Raw genomic sequence first — 20,429 nt, 5'->3', positions numbered from 1 at the left:
TAAAATAATAAAAATCAGAGCAGAAATAAATGATATAGGGTCTTAAAAAACAAAAGATCAATGACTCGAAGAGCGTGTTCTTTGAAAAGATAAACAAGATTGACAAATCTTTAACCAGACCCATCAAGGAAAAAAAAGGACCCAAATAAATAAAATCAGAAATGAAAAAGGAGGAATAACAACAGACACCAAAGAAATACAAAGGATTGTAAGAAATTTTATGAACAACTATCCACCAACAAACTGGACAACCTGGAAAAAATGGATAAATTCCTAGAAACATACAATCTTTCACAACTAAATCATAAAGAATCAGAGAATCTGAGTAAACAGATTACACCTAATGAAATAGAAGAAGTAATAAAAAAAAAAACAAAAAAAAACACCCAGCCAACAAACAAAATAGCCCAGGACTGGTGGCTTCATAGGGGAATTTTACCAAGCATTCCAAGAAGAACTGACAGCTCTGTTTCTCATTTATTTCATAAAATTCAAGAGGAGGGAAGGCTCTCAATCTCATTTCATGAGGTCTGCATTATTCTAATTTCAAAACCAGATAAAGACACTACAAAGAAAGAAAATTATAGGCCAATATCTCCGATGAACATAGATGCTAAAATCCTCAACAACATATTAGCAAACCAAATACAGCAATGCATCAAAATGATCATACACCTTGATCAAGTGGGATTAATCCCAGGAATTCAAGGTTGGTACAACATTTACAAATCAATAAATGTGATTTACCACATAAATAAAATGAAGAATAAAAATCACATTATCATATCAATAAATGCAGAAAAAGCATTTGATAAAATCCAGCATCCATGTATGATAAAAACTCTCCACAAAGTGGGAATAGAGGGAATTTACCTGAACATAATAAAGGACATATATGACAAACCCACGCCAGCATCATACTCAATGGGCAAAAACTTTAAGCATTCCCCTTAAGATTGGGAACAAGACAGGTATGTCCACTTTCACCTCTCTTATTCAACATAGTACTGGAAGTCCTAGCCACAGCAATCAGACAAGAAGAAGAAATAAAAGGCATTCAGATTGGAAAGGAAAAAGTAAAACTGCCTTTATTCTCAGATGACATGATTCTGTACATAGAGAACCCCAAAGATTCCACCAAGAAACTACTAGAACTGATAAATGAATTCAGCAAAGCAGCATGGTACAAAATTAATATCCAGAAGTCAGTTGCATTTTTATATGCCAATAATAAACTAACAGAAAGAGAAATAAAGAAAACAATCCCATTCACAATTGCTCCAAAAAGAATAAAATACCTAGGAATAAACCTAACCAAGGATGTAAAACACCTGTACTCAGAAAATTGTAAGACACCAAAGAAAGTAATTGAAGAAGTTACAAATAAGTAGACGCACATACCATGTTCATGGATAAGAAAAATTGACATGGATAAGAATCATTAAAATGTCCATACTACGCAAAGCAATCTCTAGTGCCAATGCAACTCCTATCAAGATTCTAATGACATATTTCACAGAACTAGAATAAATATTTCAAAACTGTATATGGAACCACAAGAGACTGCATAGCAACAGTAATCTTGAGAAAGAAGAACAAAGTTAGAGGAATCATTCTACATGCTATAGTATCAAACTATACTACAAGGCCGTAGTAATCAAAATAGCATGACACTGGCATAAAAACAGGCACGCAGATCAATGGAACAGAATAGAGAGCCCAGAAATAAATCCACACCTTTACAGTTAATTAATATTTGACAGAGGACGCAAGCACATACAATGTGCTAAAGATAGTTTATTCAATAAATGGTGTTGGAAAAATTGGGCAGATACATGCAGAAAAATGAAGCTAGACCACCTTCTTACACCACACACAAGAATGAATTCAAAATGGATCAAATACTTAAATGTTAGACCCAAAACCATAAAAATCCTAAAAGAAAACATAGCCAGCAAAATCTTGGACATTGCTCATAGCAACTTTTTATCAGATTTATGTCCCCAGACAAGAGGGAAAAAAGAAAAAATAAATAAATGGAACTGCATCAAACTAAAAAGTTTTTGCAAAGCAAAGGAAATCATCAACAAAATAAAAAGAACACAGAATGGGAGAATATATTCGCTGATACATCTGATAAGGGGTTAATATCCAAAATTTACAAAGTACTTACAAAACTCAACAACAACAAAAAACAAACAACCCAATTAAAATATGGGCAAAGGACCTGAATGGACACTTCTCCAAAGAGGACATACAGATGGCCAATGGACATATGAAAAGATGCTCAGTTTCACTAATGATCAGAGAAATGCAAATTAAAACCACAATGAGATATCATCTCACACCTGTCAGAATGGCTCTCATCAATAAATCAACAAACAAGTGCCAGTGAGGATATGGAAAAAGGGGAACCCTTTCACACTGTTGGTAGGAATGCAGATTGGTGCAGCCACTGTGGAAAGCAGTATGGAGATACCTCAAAAAATTAAAAATGGATCTGCCTTTTGACCATGCAATCCCACTTCTGGGAATATATCCAAAGGAAACCAAAACACTAACGTGAAAGAAGAGAAGCACTCCTGTGTTCATTGCAGCCTATTTACAGTCACCAAGATATGGAAGCAGCCCAAGTGTCCATCAATAGATGAGTGGGTAAAACAACTATGGGACATTTACACAATGGAGTACTACTCAGACATAAAAGAGAAAAATTTACCCTTTGCAACAGTATGGATGGAATTGGAGAACATTATGGTAAGTGAAATAAGCCAGAGAAAGATAAATACCATATGATTTCATGCCTATGTGGAATCTAATGAACAAACTGAACTAACAAGGAAAATGGGGACAGACTCATACATGGAGAGCAAGATGACAGCTAGTGTGGGGGGGAGATTAGGGATGGAAGAATTGAGCAAAACGGAAAAAGGACTCACAGTCATGGACAACAGGGTGGAGATTGCTGGGGGAGGTGGTATAAGGGGACTAAAAGGTAATGTAAAAAGATACAATAAAGATTAAATTAAAAATAAATAAAATAATGATAAAAGCATAGTAAATACATAAACCAGTAACATGCTCATTATTATCATTATCAAGTATTACATACCATACATAATTGTATTTTTCTCTCTCTTTAGAGAAAGAGAGAGAAAAAGAAATGTTGATTTGTGTTCCACTTATTTATGCATTCATTGGTTGTGATTCTTGTATGTGCCCTGACCGAGGATCAAACCCACAACCTAGGCCTACCAAGACAACACTCTAACCAACTGAGCTACCGGGCCAGGGCATGCTATGCTTTCCTATGACTGACAGCACAGTAGATTTGTTTACACCAGCATCACCACAGACACAGGAGTAATGCGTTGCACTAGACCTTACAAGGGCCATGGCATCACTAAGTGATAAGAATTTTTCAGCTTCATTAATATCTTATGGGACCACCGTCATATATATGTGGTCCATGGTTGCCAAAACACTGTTACACAGGGCATGACTGTGTGTTTCTCTGAACCTCAAAAGGCTTAAAAGCTTAAGCATCAGAGGTCTCCGACGGTGGCTCTCATCCACAGCTCAGGGAAACGAGGCAGGGAAAGGAGCGATCCTTGCGGGGGGTCCTTGCCAGGCCTTGCTGAGCACCTTACATGCTCATCTCCTCTGCTTTTTCCACTGTCCCCAGCGGGTCATTTTCAGGAGCTAGAGTTTCCAAGGAGGACACCTGGTCTCAGATAGTTTCATAACTTGCTCTGGGTCACATAGCTGGTGACAGAGTCAGAATTGAACCCAACTGAGCCCGATCTCGGTTATCATTCTCCTTGTCCACTGTGCTTTGTAGTTTATTTTTTCCTTAGCTACCTCTGCTCCTAAACATGACCCACTCACCAGCCTGACCAGGGCAATGTTCCTAAATGAATGAAATTCTCCATTTTAGAGTCGTAAGACGAAAACACCATAGTGCCCAAACTGAGATACTACGTTATTTGGTAAAGGGTCCTTTAGACCTGTGGGCCAATAAGGAAGCATTTGAAGGTATTTGGGATAATTACCTATAATATGGTGGGAAATTGGGAGATGGACTCTAACCCCTCCCGCTCCTGCCCACCCTTTTCATTCCTCTCGGGAAGGATGAGCCTGAGCTGTGTTGGCAGCTTGGACGCATGTCTCTTCATGTAGCTCTTGCTTGCCTCAACGTTACTAGTGAAATCATTTACAGAATAACTACACCACTAATCTTTACTCCCTCCCCGCAATTAATGACACCCCAGGCGAGTGTCTCAGCTGAAAGGCACATTATTAATATTCAAAGGAAAAAACCCTCATAACCATTTTAACATATACAACTAACAATGAACTAAATTTGCTTTGTGGAAGACAGAGAGTGAGCATCCCAAATTAGTTTATGTAAAAGCTGAAATTCTTTCCCGAAAGGTCTCAGTACCACCCTCAAAGAATATCCTGATCATCAGAAATGCCGTCAAGATTCCCGCCAACATTATCCCCTTTGTTGTCTGAAATGTCGAATCAAGCACATCTGGCAAATGTCCTAGAGCTCACAAATCTTTCAAACAGCGTATAATTCCCAACGGTTAAAGAGATAACGCTACCGCTTAATCGTGCTGCTCTTCAAAATAGCACCAACTTTCCTTCAATCAGAAACAATGGCTTTGGCTTCTTAAAAATATCACATACCAGTGATTATTTGCAGAGAGGGCCCCTTTGCGTTTGAACCTGTGGGTGCCAGACAGAATTTAAAATCAAGATCGCGTGCTTCATTTGAATGTGTGCTCAGTTAAATGGACAATGGGAAGAATGGGTATGATTGGGGTCCAAAAAGATACCTGGCCTGTGTGATTTACCGTCTTTGGGAGGTGACTCTGGCTTCACCAGGTGACAGAGGAAGAATGAGGATGAAGATGATGATGTAGTGATGGTTGACAATGACTGAGCATTTACCATGCACAGGACACTCAACTAAGGGGGAGGGGAGTATTGGCATGATCCCTGTTTGACAAATGAGGAAACTGAGGCTCATCTGCTTCCAGAGCTCTTCCTCTTTCTGCTTTACTGGCCAGTTCTAAGGTCATCTGTGCCTTCTGATGTGGGGCATGGCGCTCCCAGGCAGCAGTGTTTATCTGCTCCCACCCAACTGCAGAAAAACTGCAGAGTGAACCCCTAGAACCGAAAGACCACTTGGTCTTCTGAAGTTTCTCTGAGATGATTTAAACGGTTGAAAACTGGATACCCTGGCTGTTGCAGCTCAGTGGATTGAGCACCAGCCTGCGAACCATGGGTCGCTGGTTCAATTCCCAGTCAGGGCACATGCCCGGATTGCGGGCCAGGTCCCCAGTACGGGGTGTGTGAGAGGCAACCAGCCGACGTGTGTCTCACACATTGATGTTTCTCTCCCCTTCTTTCTCCTTCCCTTCCCATCTCTCTAAGAATAAATAAAATCTTTTAAAAAAAGAAAGAAAGAAAGAAAAATAAACGGTTGAAAACTGGAAACCTCTCAAATGCCCAACAGGAGAGAACTGATGAAATAATAGATGGTGTGTTCTTACAATAAAATACACTGCAGCCAGTAACATGGCGGTGGAGGATGGATCTATTGATGTACAAAGGGTGCACATTTTATGTCAGGAAAAAGCTGGACAGTAATAACCACCAACATTTAGCAAGTGCTTACTACGTTCCAGGCACTGGCTTGAGCACTTCACATATTTCATTTCATTCCATTTCATTTCATTTCATTTTCTTTTCATCTAGTCCTCACAGCAGCCTTGTGAAACAGTGGTCTTTATTGCAGCATTTTCACTTTACAGATGATGAAATGGAGGGGAGGTGAAATGCTTTGCCCAAAGCCACACAGGTGATAAGTAGTAGAGCTGGACTTTGAACCCAGGTCTAGCTGACTCAGAGCCTAAGATGACATTTAGCTGGTTCTCAATGAGAAGCTGGAGTTTACCAATGAAAGACCAAAGCAAAGGCCTTCCTTGTAGCCCAGAGATAGATATAAAAATACCCCAGGGCTGTAAGATTGCAGTGGGGCTCTTCTTCTCTCAAGAGTCTCTGCCTACTTTATTGCTCAAAAACTGGCCAAAGAGCAACACAGAGTCCTTCAATGCCACCGACAAACCAAGACTCCTCTAATCTTGAAGCGACTGCCTTCACCTGTCAGGTGAGAAACAAGGAGGACCCAAAGAGGACAAAACATCTGCCTGACCCTACACAGCCCACCTGTGGGACAGCCGGGGCTGGAGCCCGCTTCCCCACCACCAGCCAGGCCTCCTTCCGCAAGCCCAGGTTGTCTGTCCTTCTGCAAACCCAGACTGTCCGTCCACAAGGCTTGCCTTGCGGGTTCCGAAAAACGGCTGAGTGAGTCTGGCACAGCCCCTCCCGCCATCGTCTCTCAGCAAGACAAAAGGCAATTTACCCAAATGTTATAATCACCTGGAGGCTGGCAGGCAGGAGCATCCCTGCCTTATCTGTGGTATTGTTAGCAGAGCCATAATGAAGGCTTTGTGAGGGATAATATCACGCTTGGAACTGCCAGATGAAATGCCCGCACAGATCACACATCACGCCAGCAGCCTTGGGGATCTGCTTCAAGCAAAAGGGGCACAAAAGGAGGCGATGAGTACTGAATGCCTCCTCTGTGCCAGCGACGCACGTCCTCCCTTCCCAGTCCTTTGAAGAGTATGTCAATATCCCTGTTTGGCAGATGGGGAAACTGAGGCTCAGAAAGGAAGTTATTTATTGACGGATGCAGCTAGTAAAAGGAGGAATTGGAATCTGAACCCGGGTCCCTCTGACACCAGAGACCATGCTCTGAACCAACGAGATGTGCTGTGGCCTTTGCTGAGCTGTGAACCTCCCTGAGAATCTGGGCAAAGCTATGGCCCTTCTCCCCACGGGGAGAACTTTGCCTGTAGACGGTGGAGTCAGCCCTGCCAGCGTCTTGGCGCGAGGCGTGACTGCCCACCCCAGCTTGCTGCGTCTTCCAGCCTGACCTGTGGGAATTGCCCGTTGCCCTCCTGGAAATTCCCCTTCCAGCCTGTGCCCGTCGGATTCTGGTAACAATACGTCCCCTCCCCCAGTGGCAGCCTCCTGGAGGCATCCAAAGGACACAGCTTCCCCTTCCGTGGCTGGAGTCAACCCGGGCCAGCACGGCAGCAGTATGTTTTGTCTCCTTCCACAGAAGTAAATGCAAGGCCAGAGCGCAGGGGGCAAAAGTCTCACCTCTCTTCCTCAGCCCTAGCTCTGGAACTTAAGACAGTTGGCTGATAGCCCTGCTCGACCTTGGGACAGGACAGGCAGGCATGATCAGGGGCCAGCTTTAGAGGCAGCCAGATCTGCCACCAGATCCCAGCTCTGTCATTTGCCAACTGTGTGGCCTTGAGCTAGTCTCTTGACTTTTCTGAGCTTCAGTTTCCTCATTGGAAAATGGGGGTAGAAGTAGGGCCTTCCTCCCAGGCTGTGGTGAGCATCGTGGAGCTAATGGTGGGGCCACAGCAAGAGCCGCGCCTGGTCCTGGAGGAGCTCCATGCACATCAACCATCACAACTGCATATTTTACCCCAGTGCGGGGGCGCTGGTTGAGAAGCCGGGGCTGCCTTAACTCCATGCCCCAAAGGCAGGAGCCAGTGTCACCTTGGCACACTGCACGGTGACCTCCTCCCACCTGCTTTTGATGCCACTTCTAAGACTGCACTGGAGGCCTGCAGGTCCCCGATCTCTCTATCCAGCCCTCTCAGCATTGTTCTGGGTGTGTGGATTGTCATCCTCATTGTTTCTCCTCCACCTAAGGTACCCCAGACACAGATCTTCACTGAGCCCCCAGTGTCTCACGGCCCAGCAGCCCTCAGCCCCTGCCAGCTGGAGGACAGAGGACCCAACTGCCAGCCCCGTCCCCTCAGTCCATTGTCCACATGCAGCTGGAAAGCAGGGATAGAGGGAACAGAGGTCAGAGCAAAGGCAATGAGGGGCAGGCCCACCGCCTCAACCTGGCCTCGGCACTCTGCTCCCCCGAGCTGCCTGTGTACAGTGGCTGGGCACTGTGAACGTGTGTAGGGCGTGCAAATTCAATTATGAGTGCTTGAAAATGGAAGTGGGGGTTGGGGGGAGCAGGAAGAGCAGTGGTGGTGTGGCGTTGGTGATTGGGCACGCTCCGCCCACTCAGCAGGCATGCGCTCTGCAGTGAGCGCAGGGAGCCGAGAATCGGTTGGTCTCCAGCCCTCTGGGCCTCCTGTCGTGTGAGCACCTTGCCGCACACAAGATGTTTCTAGTATTTAAGGAAATGTATTTTTTACCAATGTGGCCTGCATCTGGACCTCAATAGCAGAAATACCTGGTCCAACAATGTCAGGATACTGACTGCATGGACTTAATGAGATGACCTTACCCAGCATGGGGACTTCCTAAGAGATTCCCAAGGGTCATTATGACAATGGGCACTTTCCCCTTTACCCACCAAGTGGAGGACCTGAAGCTCGGCCTGAGACAACACCAGCTGTGCCTATGACCGGGTGTTTATGAGGACTGCATGAGATTGGGCACGTCAAACACAGGGCATGGCACCTGGGACAGGGAAGTGCTTCCCAATGCCAGGTGGCCGCAGTCCTTGCCCAGACTCACCCGTCCCCAGCCACAGCCCTAACCCAGCTGAGGGCTGACCTCGGAGGCCTCACCCCAATTGTTTCAACATATTAAAACAAAACACATCCACACTCCCACATTGAAATGTAACTTTTTTTTTTTTTTTTTTTTTTTTTTTTGCTGTTAACACTTTGAAAGGATTTTAAAAATTTCGCTTGGCAAATTGTTTGACTACCAGTCTTTAACAATTGGCTGTGATTTCTGAAAAGCCACGTGCACACTGGAGAATTCTTGCAAAATGAGGAAACCAAGCCTACAAATTGGTTTCGAGTGTAACAAAATTGTTTTGATTTCTAAATTTAATAATAAAGCCTGAATGCATTAATTATAACATTTATTAATTTCAGCTTTACAGATTCTCTTTTTGTTTTAGAGTCAATCATTTTTCCAAGCCTCTTACATTTGCGCAGGTTTTGAAAAGCTGTGAAAAGCTGGGCCCTGCACCTCTAGTTCCCAGTGATTGAAGCGGCCTGGGCTCAACCACCCTGACCGCCCTCCCACCCCACCCAGAAGATGCTCCTTTACAGTGAAAAGCAGAACAAAGGCCCTCCTCCTTCCCTATGGCAGTCTGTGCCTGGCCAACCACCCCTCAGTCAAGATTGGTGATGCCATGGCCTGGGCCTCTGGCCACCACCACCGCGGGCGAAGTTCAAAGCTGCTTTCTTGTCAGGAGCTGTGATGAGGATGCCAGGGTGTGGCCACCCACACTTCAGGCCCGGGCTCCACTCAGGGCCTTGACCTTGCCCCACCAGCTCACCCAGCCCTGCGTTTGCACAGAGGGTGTGGCCAGGCTTTAGGGATGGGCGCCTGTCCACAGGTTGGGGTGCTGAGTTTGCCGTGCACCTCCCATCTCGTCCTGGAGCCATGGTTCACGCTGAGGCCTTGACCTCAGGACAAGAGCGCAGCCCTCACGCCAGAGCCTCCTTCCCCAGAGCCTGTCCCGCTTGGCTTTTTGGATGAGCACTGAGCCACCTCTGCGTTGGACGTGCCTCCTCTGTCAACACCTGATCACACACACACTCAGGCTCCAGGCACTCACACACGGCCATTCACCAGCCACACACCACGTGTTGCACGCACGCTGACCATCCCCGTGGGCGCACTTTCTCCTCTTCACCTCAGGCACAGCCCCTTGCACACTCACAGCACACACCTATTCACGCTTGCACACACACTCACCCTTAGGTTCTCACACAGGTTCGCCTATTTGGAAACATGCCCGTTTGTGCCTGGGCACATGCGGCCTCACTGAGTGTGGCTCTTGCACCAGCACACTGAGCCCTCCCTTCTGCCTGGTGGAATGAGGTGGGTGAATCATTTCACTCTCTAAGCCTCAGTTTCCTCATCGCAAATCAGGACAACCCCACCTTTCTCGCTGAGGAAGGACATGACCCTGTGCCCACAGAGCTGGGCCCCTCCTAGGTGCTCAGCCTGAGGGAGCTCTGCCTGTCTCCCAAGGCGAGACACCCTTTTTCATCTAGGTCTCCTCCCTTGCCCAGCCCCCCACGCCCAGCCCCCAGGGTGGGAGAGCGGAGCCCTGGTGACCGCATGTGCGCTTGGCTCAAAGGCGCGCCAAGAGGTAGCAGAATTGGCTTGTGGGTCCCAGGAACTCGGATCCGCCCATTGCCCTCTTTGGGCTCGCCTGCCCCAGCCTGCCCACCTCGCTTTGAACAAAAACCATTAGCTGAGCTGCAGCTCTTCATCCTCACGATGATGATCCCTGTGCAGAGGCCTCCTCTTCCTCCTCCTCCTCCTCCTCCTCCTCCTCCTTGCCCACCCCCCCCCCCACCGGGCTCCTCTGGCCCCACAGGGAACCAGGAGTCCTGGGGGCGCCCTGAGTGAATCCCTCAAGATCTCGCCCTTGAAGACGTCCAGTTTGGGAATTTAAGACCCGTCAAAAGGACGATCCTAGCGCCCACTTCCCAGGCGCCCCCTCCTGCCGTGCATCCTGGCCAGTCCTTGCCCTACCCTCTGTGGGAGATCTGGTTAAAGCCGCTCATCAACAGGAAGCCTGGCTCAGGGAGGGAGGGGGATTTGTCCAAGGGCACCCAGAATGTTGGCGACAGGGCTCAGAAGGACCTCTAGTCTGTGTGGTGCCATCACACAGGCCCCGATGTCCCACCTTGCAGAGACAACTTCTGCCTTTTGGGTTTGGGGCATTTTCCTGTGCACCAAGCACTGTGCTGAGCACTTATTAGGAATGACCTCAGGTCTCCTCACAAGGAACCGTCCGGGCAGGCAGCCCGGTAGGTGAGGAAGAGACCCAGAGAGATGCCCCGACCTAGTGCAGCCGGCTGAGCCCCAAAGCCCCTGCTCTCAACCATCGGGCCGCGCTGCCTCCCGCCAAGCGCCTAGGGGCTGATGGCGCCTGGCATCTGGCGTGAGATTTCAGAATCTCTTCTTTCCCACCAGCACGCTGACCTGCAGACTGCACCAGTGGCACCCTTGGTGACCCGGGCCCCACTCTGGCCTGTGCAGGCCTGCCCTCCCACCCTCACTGTGAGGCAGGCCCCGGGCCAGCCAGGGCTTTGAGCTTTCTGAGTGTGGTTGGCGCCCAGGCATGAGCCCAGACAACCAGTCCTCTCCGTGCGGTGGAGCTGCTCAATCCACGGCCTCGAGACAAAAAAGGAAACAGCAGCTGGTGGCCTCGGCCCTGCATTTGGCCTGTGTGTGCCCTCAGGAGCTCCGTTTGCTGAAGGAGGGGAAGAAATGCTTCCCCCTTTGTTCAAATCCCACAGGGTAAACCCATTACTTTGATGTCCCCCAATTTATGTTGCTTTATTCATTCATGCATCATGTAGTTATTAAATACTTTTTAAGTGCCGAATCTGTACTGGGGCCCTCAAGACTTCAACTGAATCAGAGATGCCTGTCCCAGGCTGTGACCGACGCCATGACCTTGGCCTGGTCAGGGAAGGCGACTTTCAGGCAGGGCTCACGGGGGGCAGAGAACAGCCAGGAGGGCAGGGTCCCAGGCACACACGTGCATGAGGGGTCCTTATGCTCGGACTGTGGCACGGCTAAAAGAAGATCGTGTTCATCAGACAACTCTAAATTCACACTCCCTTTCCTGACCTCTGGTGCACTGTGGCTCTATGCTTCTTTGAAAACAACACATATCACATTTGGTTGCTTATGTTAAAAGCATTAATTTGTCTCCCGTCCATGTTTAAAAGACACCACAATTGTTATGCTCTTGTTTAGGCCTTTCTTCATTCCTATATACACTAAGGCCCAGAAACGGGAGGTGCCCGGGGCCTCTTTCGTGAGCTCGGAGAGGCCCTGCACCTGAACCAGGTCCTGAAAGGAAGTGTGTTCCCCTTCCGAGAAACAGCATGTACAAAGGCACAGAGGCGCTGGTGAGCACCCACCCACCAGCAACTGCAAGACCTCAGGGTGGCCGCGTTTCACAGTGTGAGGTGAGAGGGGGAGGGAGGCAGGCGAGGAAGCAGGAGGATCTGGAGGGCCTTGAAGTCCAGGTGAAGGAATGGGGAGCCTTTTCAGGGACAGCTTCCCAGAGGGGAGTCCGTGGCCAGATTTGGGGTCTCTCTGCAGCAAGCCCCTTCTCTGTAAGAAGCCCATTTCTCCTAATGACTGGTGAGATGCATGGTAGTGGGGATAGGCATGGGTAGGCAGGTAGCAAGGTCATTTCCAAAGCTTCAGAAGGAGAATGAAGAAATCTTCCTGCACCAAAGGCAGACAGACCTAAACTTGAAGAATGCCTCAGGCAAGCCTTAGGACAGCACTCCCCACTGGGTGTCAGCCCCCTGTCCCCTAGCACTGGGCTCAGGGCCCACCACAGGACTGGGCTATTCATTCATTCATTCATTCAACAGGTGTGGATTAAGCACCTCTATGTGACAGACACTTGTTTGAACCCTGGTGGAACTGCACTGAACAAGCAGACAAGGCTCCTAGTTTCACTGGAGCTTGCAGTTTGGATGGGGGAGTCAGACAACATAGAAACAAGAAAATTGCAAAGAGAGGCATATGCGATGGAGGAGATAAAATGAAGAGGGGATGGAGTGGCTGGGCGTGAAGGCAGTTAGATCAGGGACCACTGAGGAAGCGACGTTTGAGCAGAGACCTGGGTGCTCAGGGAGAGCTTGCTGACAGCCATGAAGGCAGGCAGAACACACCAGGCTTATCCAGACTTCATCTGGCAAAGCACTGATTGGTCACCTACTATATGCTGGGTCCAGTGGTCAACAGGCAGACATGCTCCTTGCATTGAGAGCTTACAGCCTATTGGGAGAGAAAAGCACATACGGAAATATGCAAATAGAGACTCATACATTGTGACGTGCAGGGACCAGGAGAGAGAAAAGGGGGTGCGAGACTTATTTTGGATGGTTGGGTGTGACAAAAGTCTTCCGCTGCTCTTAGAGAACATGATAATCTTACCTTTCCAGGTGCATACAAGAGTTTCATGCTTTGAAAAAAATAAAAACAAAACAAATGTCTTATTTTACAACAATTTCAGATTTACAGAATCATCGCCAAGACAGCACGGAGTTCCCAGACTACCCCGCGTCCAGTTCCCTTATTATCAGCATCTCACGCTGTGCGGAGCCCCTGCCGCAATTCCTGACCTGCTATTGATAGAATTCTAGTAACTAAAGCCTGCATTTCTGATTTCCTCCCTCTTTCCCTCATGTCCTTTTTCTGTCTGAGGTCCCGCCCGGGACACCACCTTATACTTAGTTTTACGTCCCCTTAGGCTCCTCCTGCTTGTGACAGTTTCTCAGGCTTGCCTTGTTTTTGATGGCAGCTTAGAGAAGTACTGGTCAAGTATTCTGTGAAATTTCCCTAGACTGGCATTTGTCTGATGTGTTCTGATGACTAGACTGGGGTTAAGGGTCCCGAGGAGGAAGGGCACAGAGATAAAGTGCCGCTGTCCTCACATCATGTCTGGGCTACGCGCTCCTCACTCAGCTGGTCACTCTTGGTGTTGACCTTGGTCCCCTGGACGAGGTGTGCCTGTGAGGTTTCTCCACTGTAAAGTTTGGGTTTTTTTCTTTACTCCCTTTCTATATTGTCCTCTTTGAGAGGAAGTGGAGAGTTACATTTCGTCTCCCCAAAGGCAGTCTATTCACATAAATTACTTGGAATTCTACACAGGAGATTTGCCTAGTCTCCGATTTTTATGCATTTTTACCAACATTTTTATGCTGGGTCTTTTTAGGGTTCAGAAATTCAAGAACCCTATTGGTATTCCTAGGAACCTACAAATATTTTATTTCAACTACTAAAATGCAGTAAATTACCAAAGCATTAAATTGGAGGGTAAGAAAAAAGCCAATAGTTATTTTTTATCTTTTTCTATTGTCAATACACTTTAATGAGAGACTTGGGAAACACCAAAACAGAAGCGCCCCTCTAGTCGCCCTACCCTCAGCTGACCGTTATTCACATTCGGTTTATTATTTTTAATGTTTCCTCTGTGGACAATTTTTACACTAGCTATGTAATTTTGTTTCTTGCCTCTTCCAACCTTTTTTTCTCCTTTGCTTATCATCATATCAAAAACATATCTCCTATGTTGCAATACAGACTTCATAACCATATTTTTTTCACTAGCTGCTAAATATTCCCTCACGTGGCTCACGGTGTCCTCCCCGCAAATTTAGCTCAAAGCCGTGCATCTAGTCAGTGTTTAGAAATAATTTGTTAAATGAATGAATATATGACAAAGTAATCACTCTCCTGTTTTTAGAGATGTAGGTTATTTCAGTTTTCTTGATTTTAAATAGCACTGAGACAAATAGATTGTTCCCCTAGGACAGCGTCCCAGAGTGGAATTGTGGAGCCAATGAAGGCCAAAACTTTTCAAGGGAAATGCACCAAACCCGAAATCCCCCTCCCTCTCCCCTCTGAACCGCTGGCAATTGTGCTGAAGGTAATAATTTACAATTGATTAAAGAGTTTGTGGGGTGTTTTTTTCCCATCATTTTTCTCTCTCCTCTCCCCCTCCCCTCCTGCCCAAAAGGGGAGAAATTATCTGAGAAGGTGAAGACGTTCTCAGACAATCATATTAACATATTCCAACAATCGCAATTTGCAAAACAGTAATCACAACTCCCGGGATCTGGGAGGCATTAATCAAAGCGGCAGGTTTAATTCCATTTTAAATATTGATGAAATGTGCTTGGGATGCCTCACCCTGGCGTGGCAGGGCCAGGAGCCTCGGCGGGCCAGGGGAGGGGAGCGGGGTCTGGTGAGCAGCTGCCGGGAGGGTAGGCATCTGCGATTCAAATTGGTGGCTGTGCAGCCAGGTAGAGAGTGAAAGGGGTAGTGAAGAGGGCTGTTAAGTCCATTGCTGTCAATTTGTAACGATCAGGGAGGGGCCAAGGACTGGTTCAGCACAATGAACCCAGTTTGTCTGGTTTCAGGGGTTACCACTGAAGAGGTTGCAGCTGCACTGATTCGAATAGCCTGGAGACTTCAGAACTGTAATTACCAACCAGGCTGCGCCGTGTGGTGGCAAAAGTGGGCTTCACCAGCGCTTAACTCCTTGTGTGCCGCCACTCTGCCCCTCCCCCACACCGCCACCCCCCTTCCCGGGCTGGCAGCCGCACGCTGATTCCCAGGCAGCCTCCCCAGGGGAAACTGAGACCCACTAGCTGCCAGGCAGCCAGCCTTTTTCCTTAGGTCACAGATGAAGAAAGAGTGAGGGTGAGGGCCGCCTCGCCCTGCGGCACGGTCCCTTCTGCCCTGGGCTGGGGAGTCAGGCTTTGGAGTCTCATGAGCCTTGGTTTGAATTCCAGCGGGTGCAGATGTGGGACAAGGCTCATCCCCTCTATAAAACGGGGGTAATCCCCCCCACCCTATTGGTCTATCGCAGATTGAATGGGATGTGGAGTTTGGAAAGCACGGAGCACACAGTAGGTGACAGGATGCCTCCATCGCCCTGATCCTGGGCTTGGTGCTTCGATGGAAGAGGAGGGTGGGCGGCAGGATCTGGCGCAGAGGGCAGGATTTCTGCTGGCCCTCCATGTTACAGCTCTCAGCGAGTCCCCTCGTTCTCCAGCGGCCGCCCTGTGTCACCCAAGGAGGGTGGGTGGGTGGTCCTCTCCTCCTATCTCTTAGGCAGGAGGCAAGAGCTCCACCAGGCAGGAGCCCTGACAACTGCTTGAGGGCAGGGCTAGACCTCTTTGTCCCCAGGGCAAGGCACAGGCGGAAAGCAGGAACGAGGGAGGGACGGCCTGCAGACAGCTCGGTGCTGCCAAAAACCACGGGCCTAGGTGGGAGTCTGGAGGATGAAGCATGTGCACGGTTCGATGACCTTTCTCATATTCTCCCACGTATCCATGAAGGGATGTGCCCAAGCACATTTGTCCCAGCATTATTCCTGGTAACGGAAGTTGAGGCCAACTTGCATCCATCACAAGAAAGACGGAGAGCAAAATGCGATGGACTATTAGGCAGCAGTAGGAAAGAAAAAAAAACAAGCAATGCAATGGAAGAATTAGCAAAGACCACCACGAGCAAAGATCTGTCATTAGAGATCAAGGCCAAGATCACCCACGCCCTCGCATTCCCATTGCTAGGTACAAATGCCAAAGTTGGACAGTGAAGAAGGCTGCTAGGGAAATAATTGATGCATTTGAAATACAGTGCTGGAGGAGAGCGCTCCGGATATCCTGGGCCACCAGAAAGATGAACAGTGGGTCCTAGAGCAAATTAAGCCTGGAACATCACTGGAGACAAACACGACAAAACTGACGCTGTCCTACGTCGGGCACATCATGGGAAGGCAGGGTTCTTTGGAAAAGACAATACTGCTGAGAAAAACAGGAGGCAGCAGGAAAAGAGGAAGGCCAAATACGAGATGGATGGACTCCATAGAAGAAGCCCCAGGCAGGAGTCCACAGGAGCTGAGCAGGGCTGCTGAGGGCAGGACACTGTGGACGTCACTCATTCCTAGGGTCGCCAGGAGTCAGAGCTGACTCACCAGCATAAACACACACAAGATGCACATGTAGCTACAATAATAGATCTTGGAAATGTAGCGTTGAGTGAAAAAAGACAATGAATTTACAGCACAAAGCCATTTGTGTAAATTAAAACCACATTTGTACACAAAACAACAGTACATGTTTTACAGAGCCACATGCATTTTAAGGGGTATATATCCCACCATTAGGGCCGCTGTCATGGTGGGAGGAGGGGTGGGTGTGGATCTGAGGGATAAAGGGGAAAAATAACAGTCTGTCTGCAGAGAGGCCTGGCCTAGGGATGACGGTGGCGTACCGAGTACTGAAGAATGTGGTTCACTTGGCTCTCCCTCAGGTTTCAAAAGCAGCCCAGGCCTTACCGTCCACAGCACTAGGCTGAAAGCCCAGAAAGGAAACTAAGAACTGAAGGCTCTGGCTCCTGGCACTGCCGGCAAGGCCCGGGCTATGATGGCGGTGCCATTTGTGGATGTCAGATGGGCGGATGCCAGACGAGCTGATCTCTGAGTGCCCGTCAGGCCGCCCTGCTCAGAATGGCCAGGCAATGCCACACCTGCCTCCATCAGCAGCATCCACCAGCCCTAAACCCTTTTGTGCTAATTCCCCCGAGACCAGGAGCTCACAGGCAGCTGAAGAACCCGGCTGTAGTGAAAGATCTCTTCCTTCCCAACACAGAGCTAAAACGACTGGCCGCCTAGGCCACCCCCCCAACGCTGTGCTGGAAAGCACCCACGTCCCCAGACCCCACCTGGGGGTCTCCCAGGGCAGAGAAAGCCCAGGGATCCCCAGGCATGACCAGCTCTTCCTCTTCCCTTGCAGATGATGACGAGCACGAGTGGATCGTCCGGACGTGTCGGAAGGGCTGGGACGAGATCGTGGGTCACAGGCCCAAGCTGTGAGCTCTGCAGGTGCCTCGAGCAGGGGCTGCCCTCCGCCCCATGGCACTGGCTGACCTTGGAGCTGGCTGTGCTTCCAGAACCTGACCTTTGGCTCAGGAATAAAGGCTTTCTGCAGTGTGGCCCCAAGTATCCTTGCCTTGGACTATTTCTTAGAGCGGGATCCCATTTCACCTGCATCAGAATCACCTGGGCATATCTGTGACCTAGATATTCCTGCCAGTCAGAATCTCTGGGAACAGGGTTTAGCAATTTGCACTCCCATGTATTTATTACGCGCGTGGAAGCGTCACCTTACAATAACAGGTATCTGTAATGGAATGAGCAATAATGTGAGCAGGCGGTGTGTGTGTGTTATCTCTGCCCCTCACGACAGCCTTGCAAGAGAGGGAGTCTAAGGTTCAGAGAGATTGAATGACTTGCTCGAGGTCACAAGCATTTGAATCCAGGTCCTTCTGAGAACAGAGCCCAGGTTTTTGTTACTACACTGAGTTGCCTGCCTTACCAGTCTTGGTCTCAAGGGGCAGTAGAACAGGATGACTGTGCCCAGATCCACGGCTGGTACTTGAGATAGGCCCAGGAATGACTGCCCAAGGGCTGTGACTCCCTCTTGGCAGCTGCCCCATTTGAGCCTATACCTTAAGCCCAGAATCACGTGGTGCCAAAGAACAGACGTAGCTTTGGCATCGTACGCACCTAAATTTAAACCCCCGGTCAGCCATTGGTATCATGTAATTTTGGGCAATTCACCTCACTTCTCTGAGCCTGTTTTATCCTCTGTAAAATGGGTATGATGAGGCTGAAAACAATAGGGTAGCTGTGTGGATTGAATGAGATAATATAAGGAGCCGACACCCAGCAGGTGTTCAGTACGTGTTTGCTTTAAAGAATAATTTGTTAGCTGTGCATAGAGCAATTATTCTTCAAAGTCACCCCCAGAGATCAAGTGCCAACTGAAAGCAAGAAGAGGAAGCTGTGACATGTTCTAGGGTCACAAGCACCCTGGATCTTTGTATAGCCATCCCTCCTTAGAGATGACTGGACTCGCACCCCGCCCCAACCCCACTGTGCCTTGTCCCCTGGCTCACCAAGAGCTGCCCAGGAGAGTGAGTCAGGCCTGGGGGGGCTCCGCCAAGGTCTGCGGAGCCCGGAAACTGGCCCTCAAACTAGGTAGGCAGGGTGGCCTGCTGGGGCGGAGCCAGGAGTCAGAGGGAGGCCTGGGTGCATTCGACTGCATCATGGAGGAGCCCTGGGGGGTCTCCTCCCTCCACCGAGGCAACGGTCACCTGGGGGAGTGATAGGGTTGAGCTCCACTGGGGGTTTCCAACCTGGGTTTTGAAAACAGAAGGTACATTTGTCATGTACACACACACACACACACACACACAAAACTAAACAATTTTCAAAGACACACAGGGGTCTAAATTGACACTTGATAATAGGATTGGAAGAGAGGAGGGGGAAGGGCAGAGATGGACTTAGGGATGGGGTGCAACAACTAATAAAGAAGGGGCCTTGCAGGGGCGGTTACCATGTACACCCTGGGCTGAGGTTTACAGGCAAGCGCACAGGGCCACAGCGCCAGGCACGTAGGAGGGCACTGGGAGCCTCTGCGCCGACGGCCACCCCTCCCCTCCTTCTGAGCTTTGGTTTAAACAAACTGTTCTGCTGCTATGGAAGGAAGGAAGGAAGGAAGGAAGGAAGGAAGGAAGGAAGGAAGGAAGGAAGGAAGGAAGGGAGGGAGGGAGGGAGGGAGGGAGGGAGGGAGGGAGGGAGGGAGGGAGGGAGGGAGGGGGAGGGGGAAGGGGGAGGGAGAGAGAAAGCGGGGGTGGGGGTGGCGGTGGGGGGAGGATTGACAGCCAGCAGAAAGGTGTTCTCTCTCACTTCACAGATTTACATGGCAGTTCTGGAACCCAGCAAGGCCAGCATGAGACCCAGACTTGGACCAAAGTTCAAGCCTTGGCTCCCGTCACGTCACCATATCAAATTCTCCCCCATCTTCCAAACAGGCTCCTCTGCGCCTCCCTCTCTGGCCCCCTGACACCTCCTCTTTTGCAGCTATTCTGTGAACTTCTAAGCTGATAAGATCCAGCTCAAATGACCATGCTTGGCCTCGGCCCCCCCCACCACGTTGGTGGGTCCTGTTCCCAGCATTGGCCAGACCAGGGGGCTCCTCCAGGGCAGCGTGGGCCGGGCTCTTTGAGTCCTACAGAGCCGGCCCAGGGCCCGGCAGGGAGTGCGTGTTCAGGAGGGGGACAGAGACAGCAGCCAGATTTCCTTCACAGTTCAGATTAGAAAAGAAACATCATGCCTTCATGAAGTTCTGCTGACTAACTGGGACACAGCACCCACTCTTCCAGGAAGTGGACTGCACTGGGCTTCGGGTCCTGAGCCCCAACCAGAGAGCAGGCAAGAAATGGAATCCCATCGCGTTCTGGATTTAAGTGCCAGCACTTCTACTTGCATTAACTTTATTTATTACACAAATAAGACATTTACAAAGCACAACATGAAAGGTATGTAACAAAACAGACATTGGTTTTACAAAAAAGTGCTTACAATTTTTTCCGTGTGTGTGTGTGTGAGTGTATGTGTGTGTCCCCCTTTTGTTTTGTATTTAAATAAATAGTCTTGATGCCTGTACATTCCCAGGCTGCTCTAACAGGCTAGTGGAGACATGTCTGAACTGCAACATGCTACGACCACATGATCCACGCAAGGGACAGACCCTGGGGGGAGGCTCAAGGCAGAGTGGGTACTGGGTGACCCTGGGCAGGGCTAGGCTCTACATGCTTGCACTGGGGGCCTCAGGAGCAAAAATGAAAGGAGAGATTAGAGTTCCCCAAGGCCAGGGATCAGGCCTGAACTGCTCCTGTTAACACCAGCCCCCAGCACAGGGCCAGAGTGTGTTATTCGCTGG

General features: G+C 49.0%; 1 protein-coding gene across 1 annotated transcript in view; it reads left to right on the top strand.

The window, feature by feature from the left end:
- The window catches only part of MORN5 (MORN repeat containing 5), a 32,526-nt gene extending 15,014 nt beyond the window's left edge, over positions 1-17,512 (top strand). Inside the window, exon 5 of the mRNA XM_054584901.1 lies at positions 17,433-17,512. Coding sequence (XP_054440876.1) covers positions 17,433-17,512 — 80 coding nt within the window. The remainder of the gene's footprint in view (positions 1-17,432) is intronic.
- Positions 17,513-20,429: the final 2,917 nt, after the last annotated feature.

Source organism: Pteronotus mesoamericanus, unplaced genomic scaffold (assembly GCF_021234165.1).
Source record: "Pteronotus mesoamericanus isolate MK-2021 breed Mesoamerican mustached bat unplaced genomic scaffold, CSHL_Meso_final contig_78, whole genome shotgun sequence".
Lineage (NCBI taxonomy): Eukaryota > Metazoa > Chordata > Mammalia > Chiroptera > Mormoopidae > Pteronotus > Pteronotus mesoamericanus.
The sequence above is the reverse complement of the archived record's forward strand: the minus strand, read 5'-3'. Positions and strand labels throughout refer to the sequence as shown.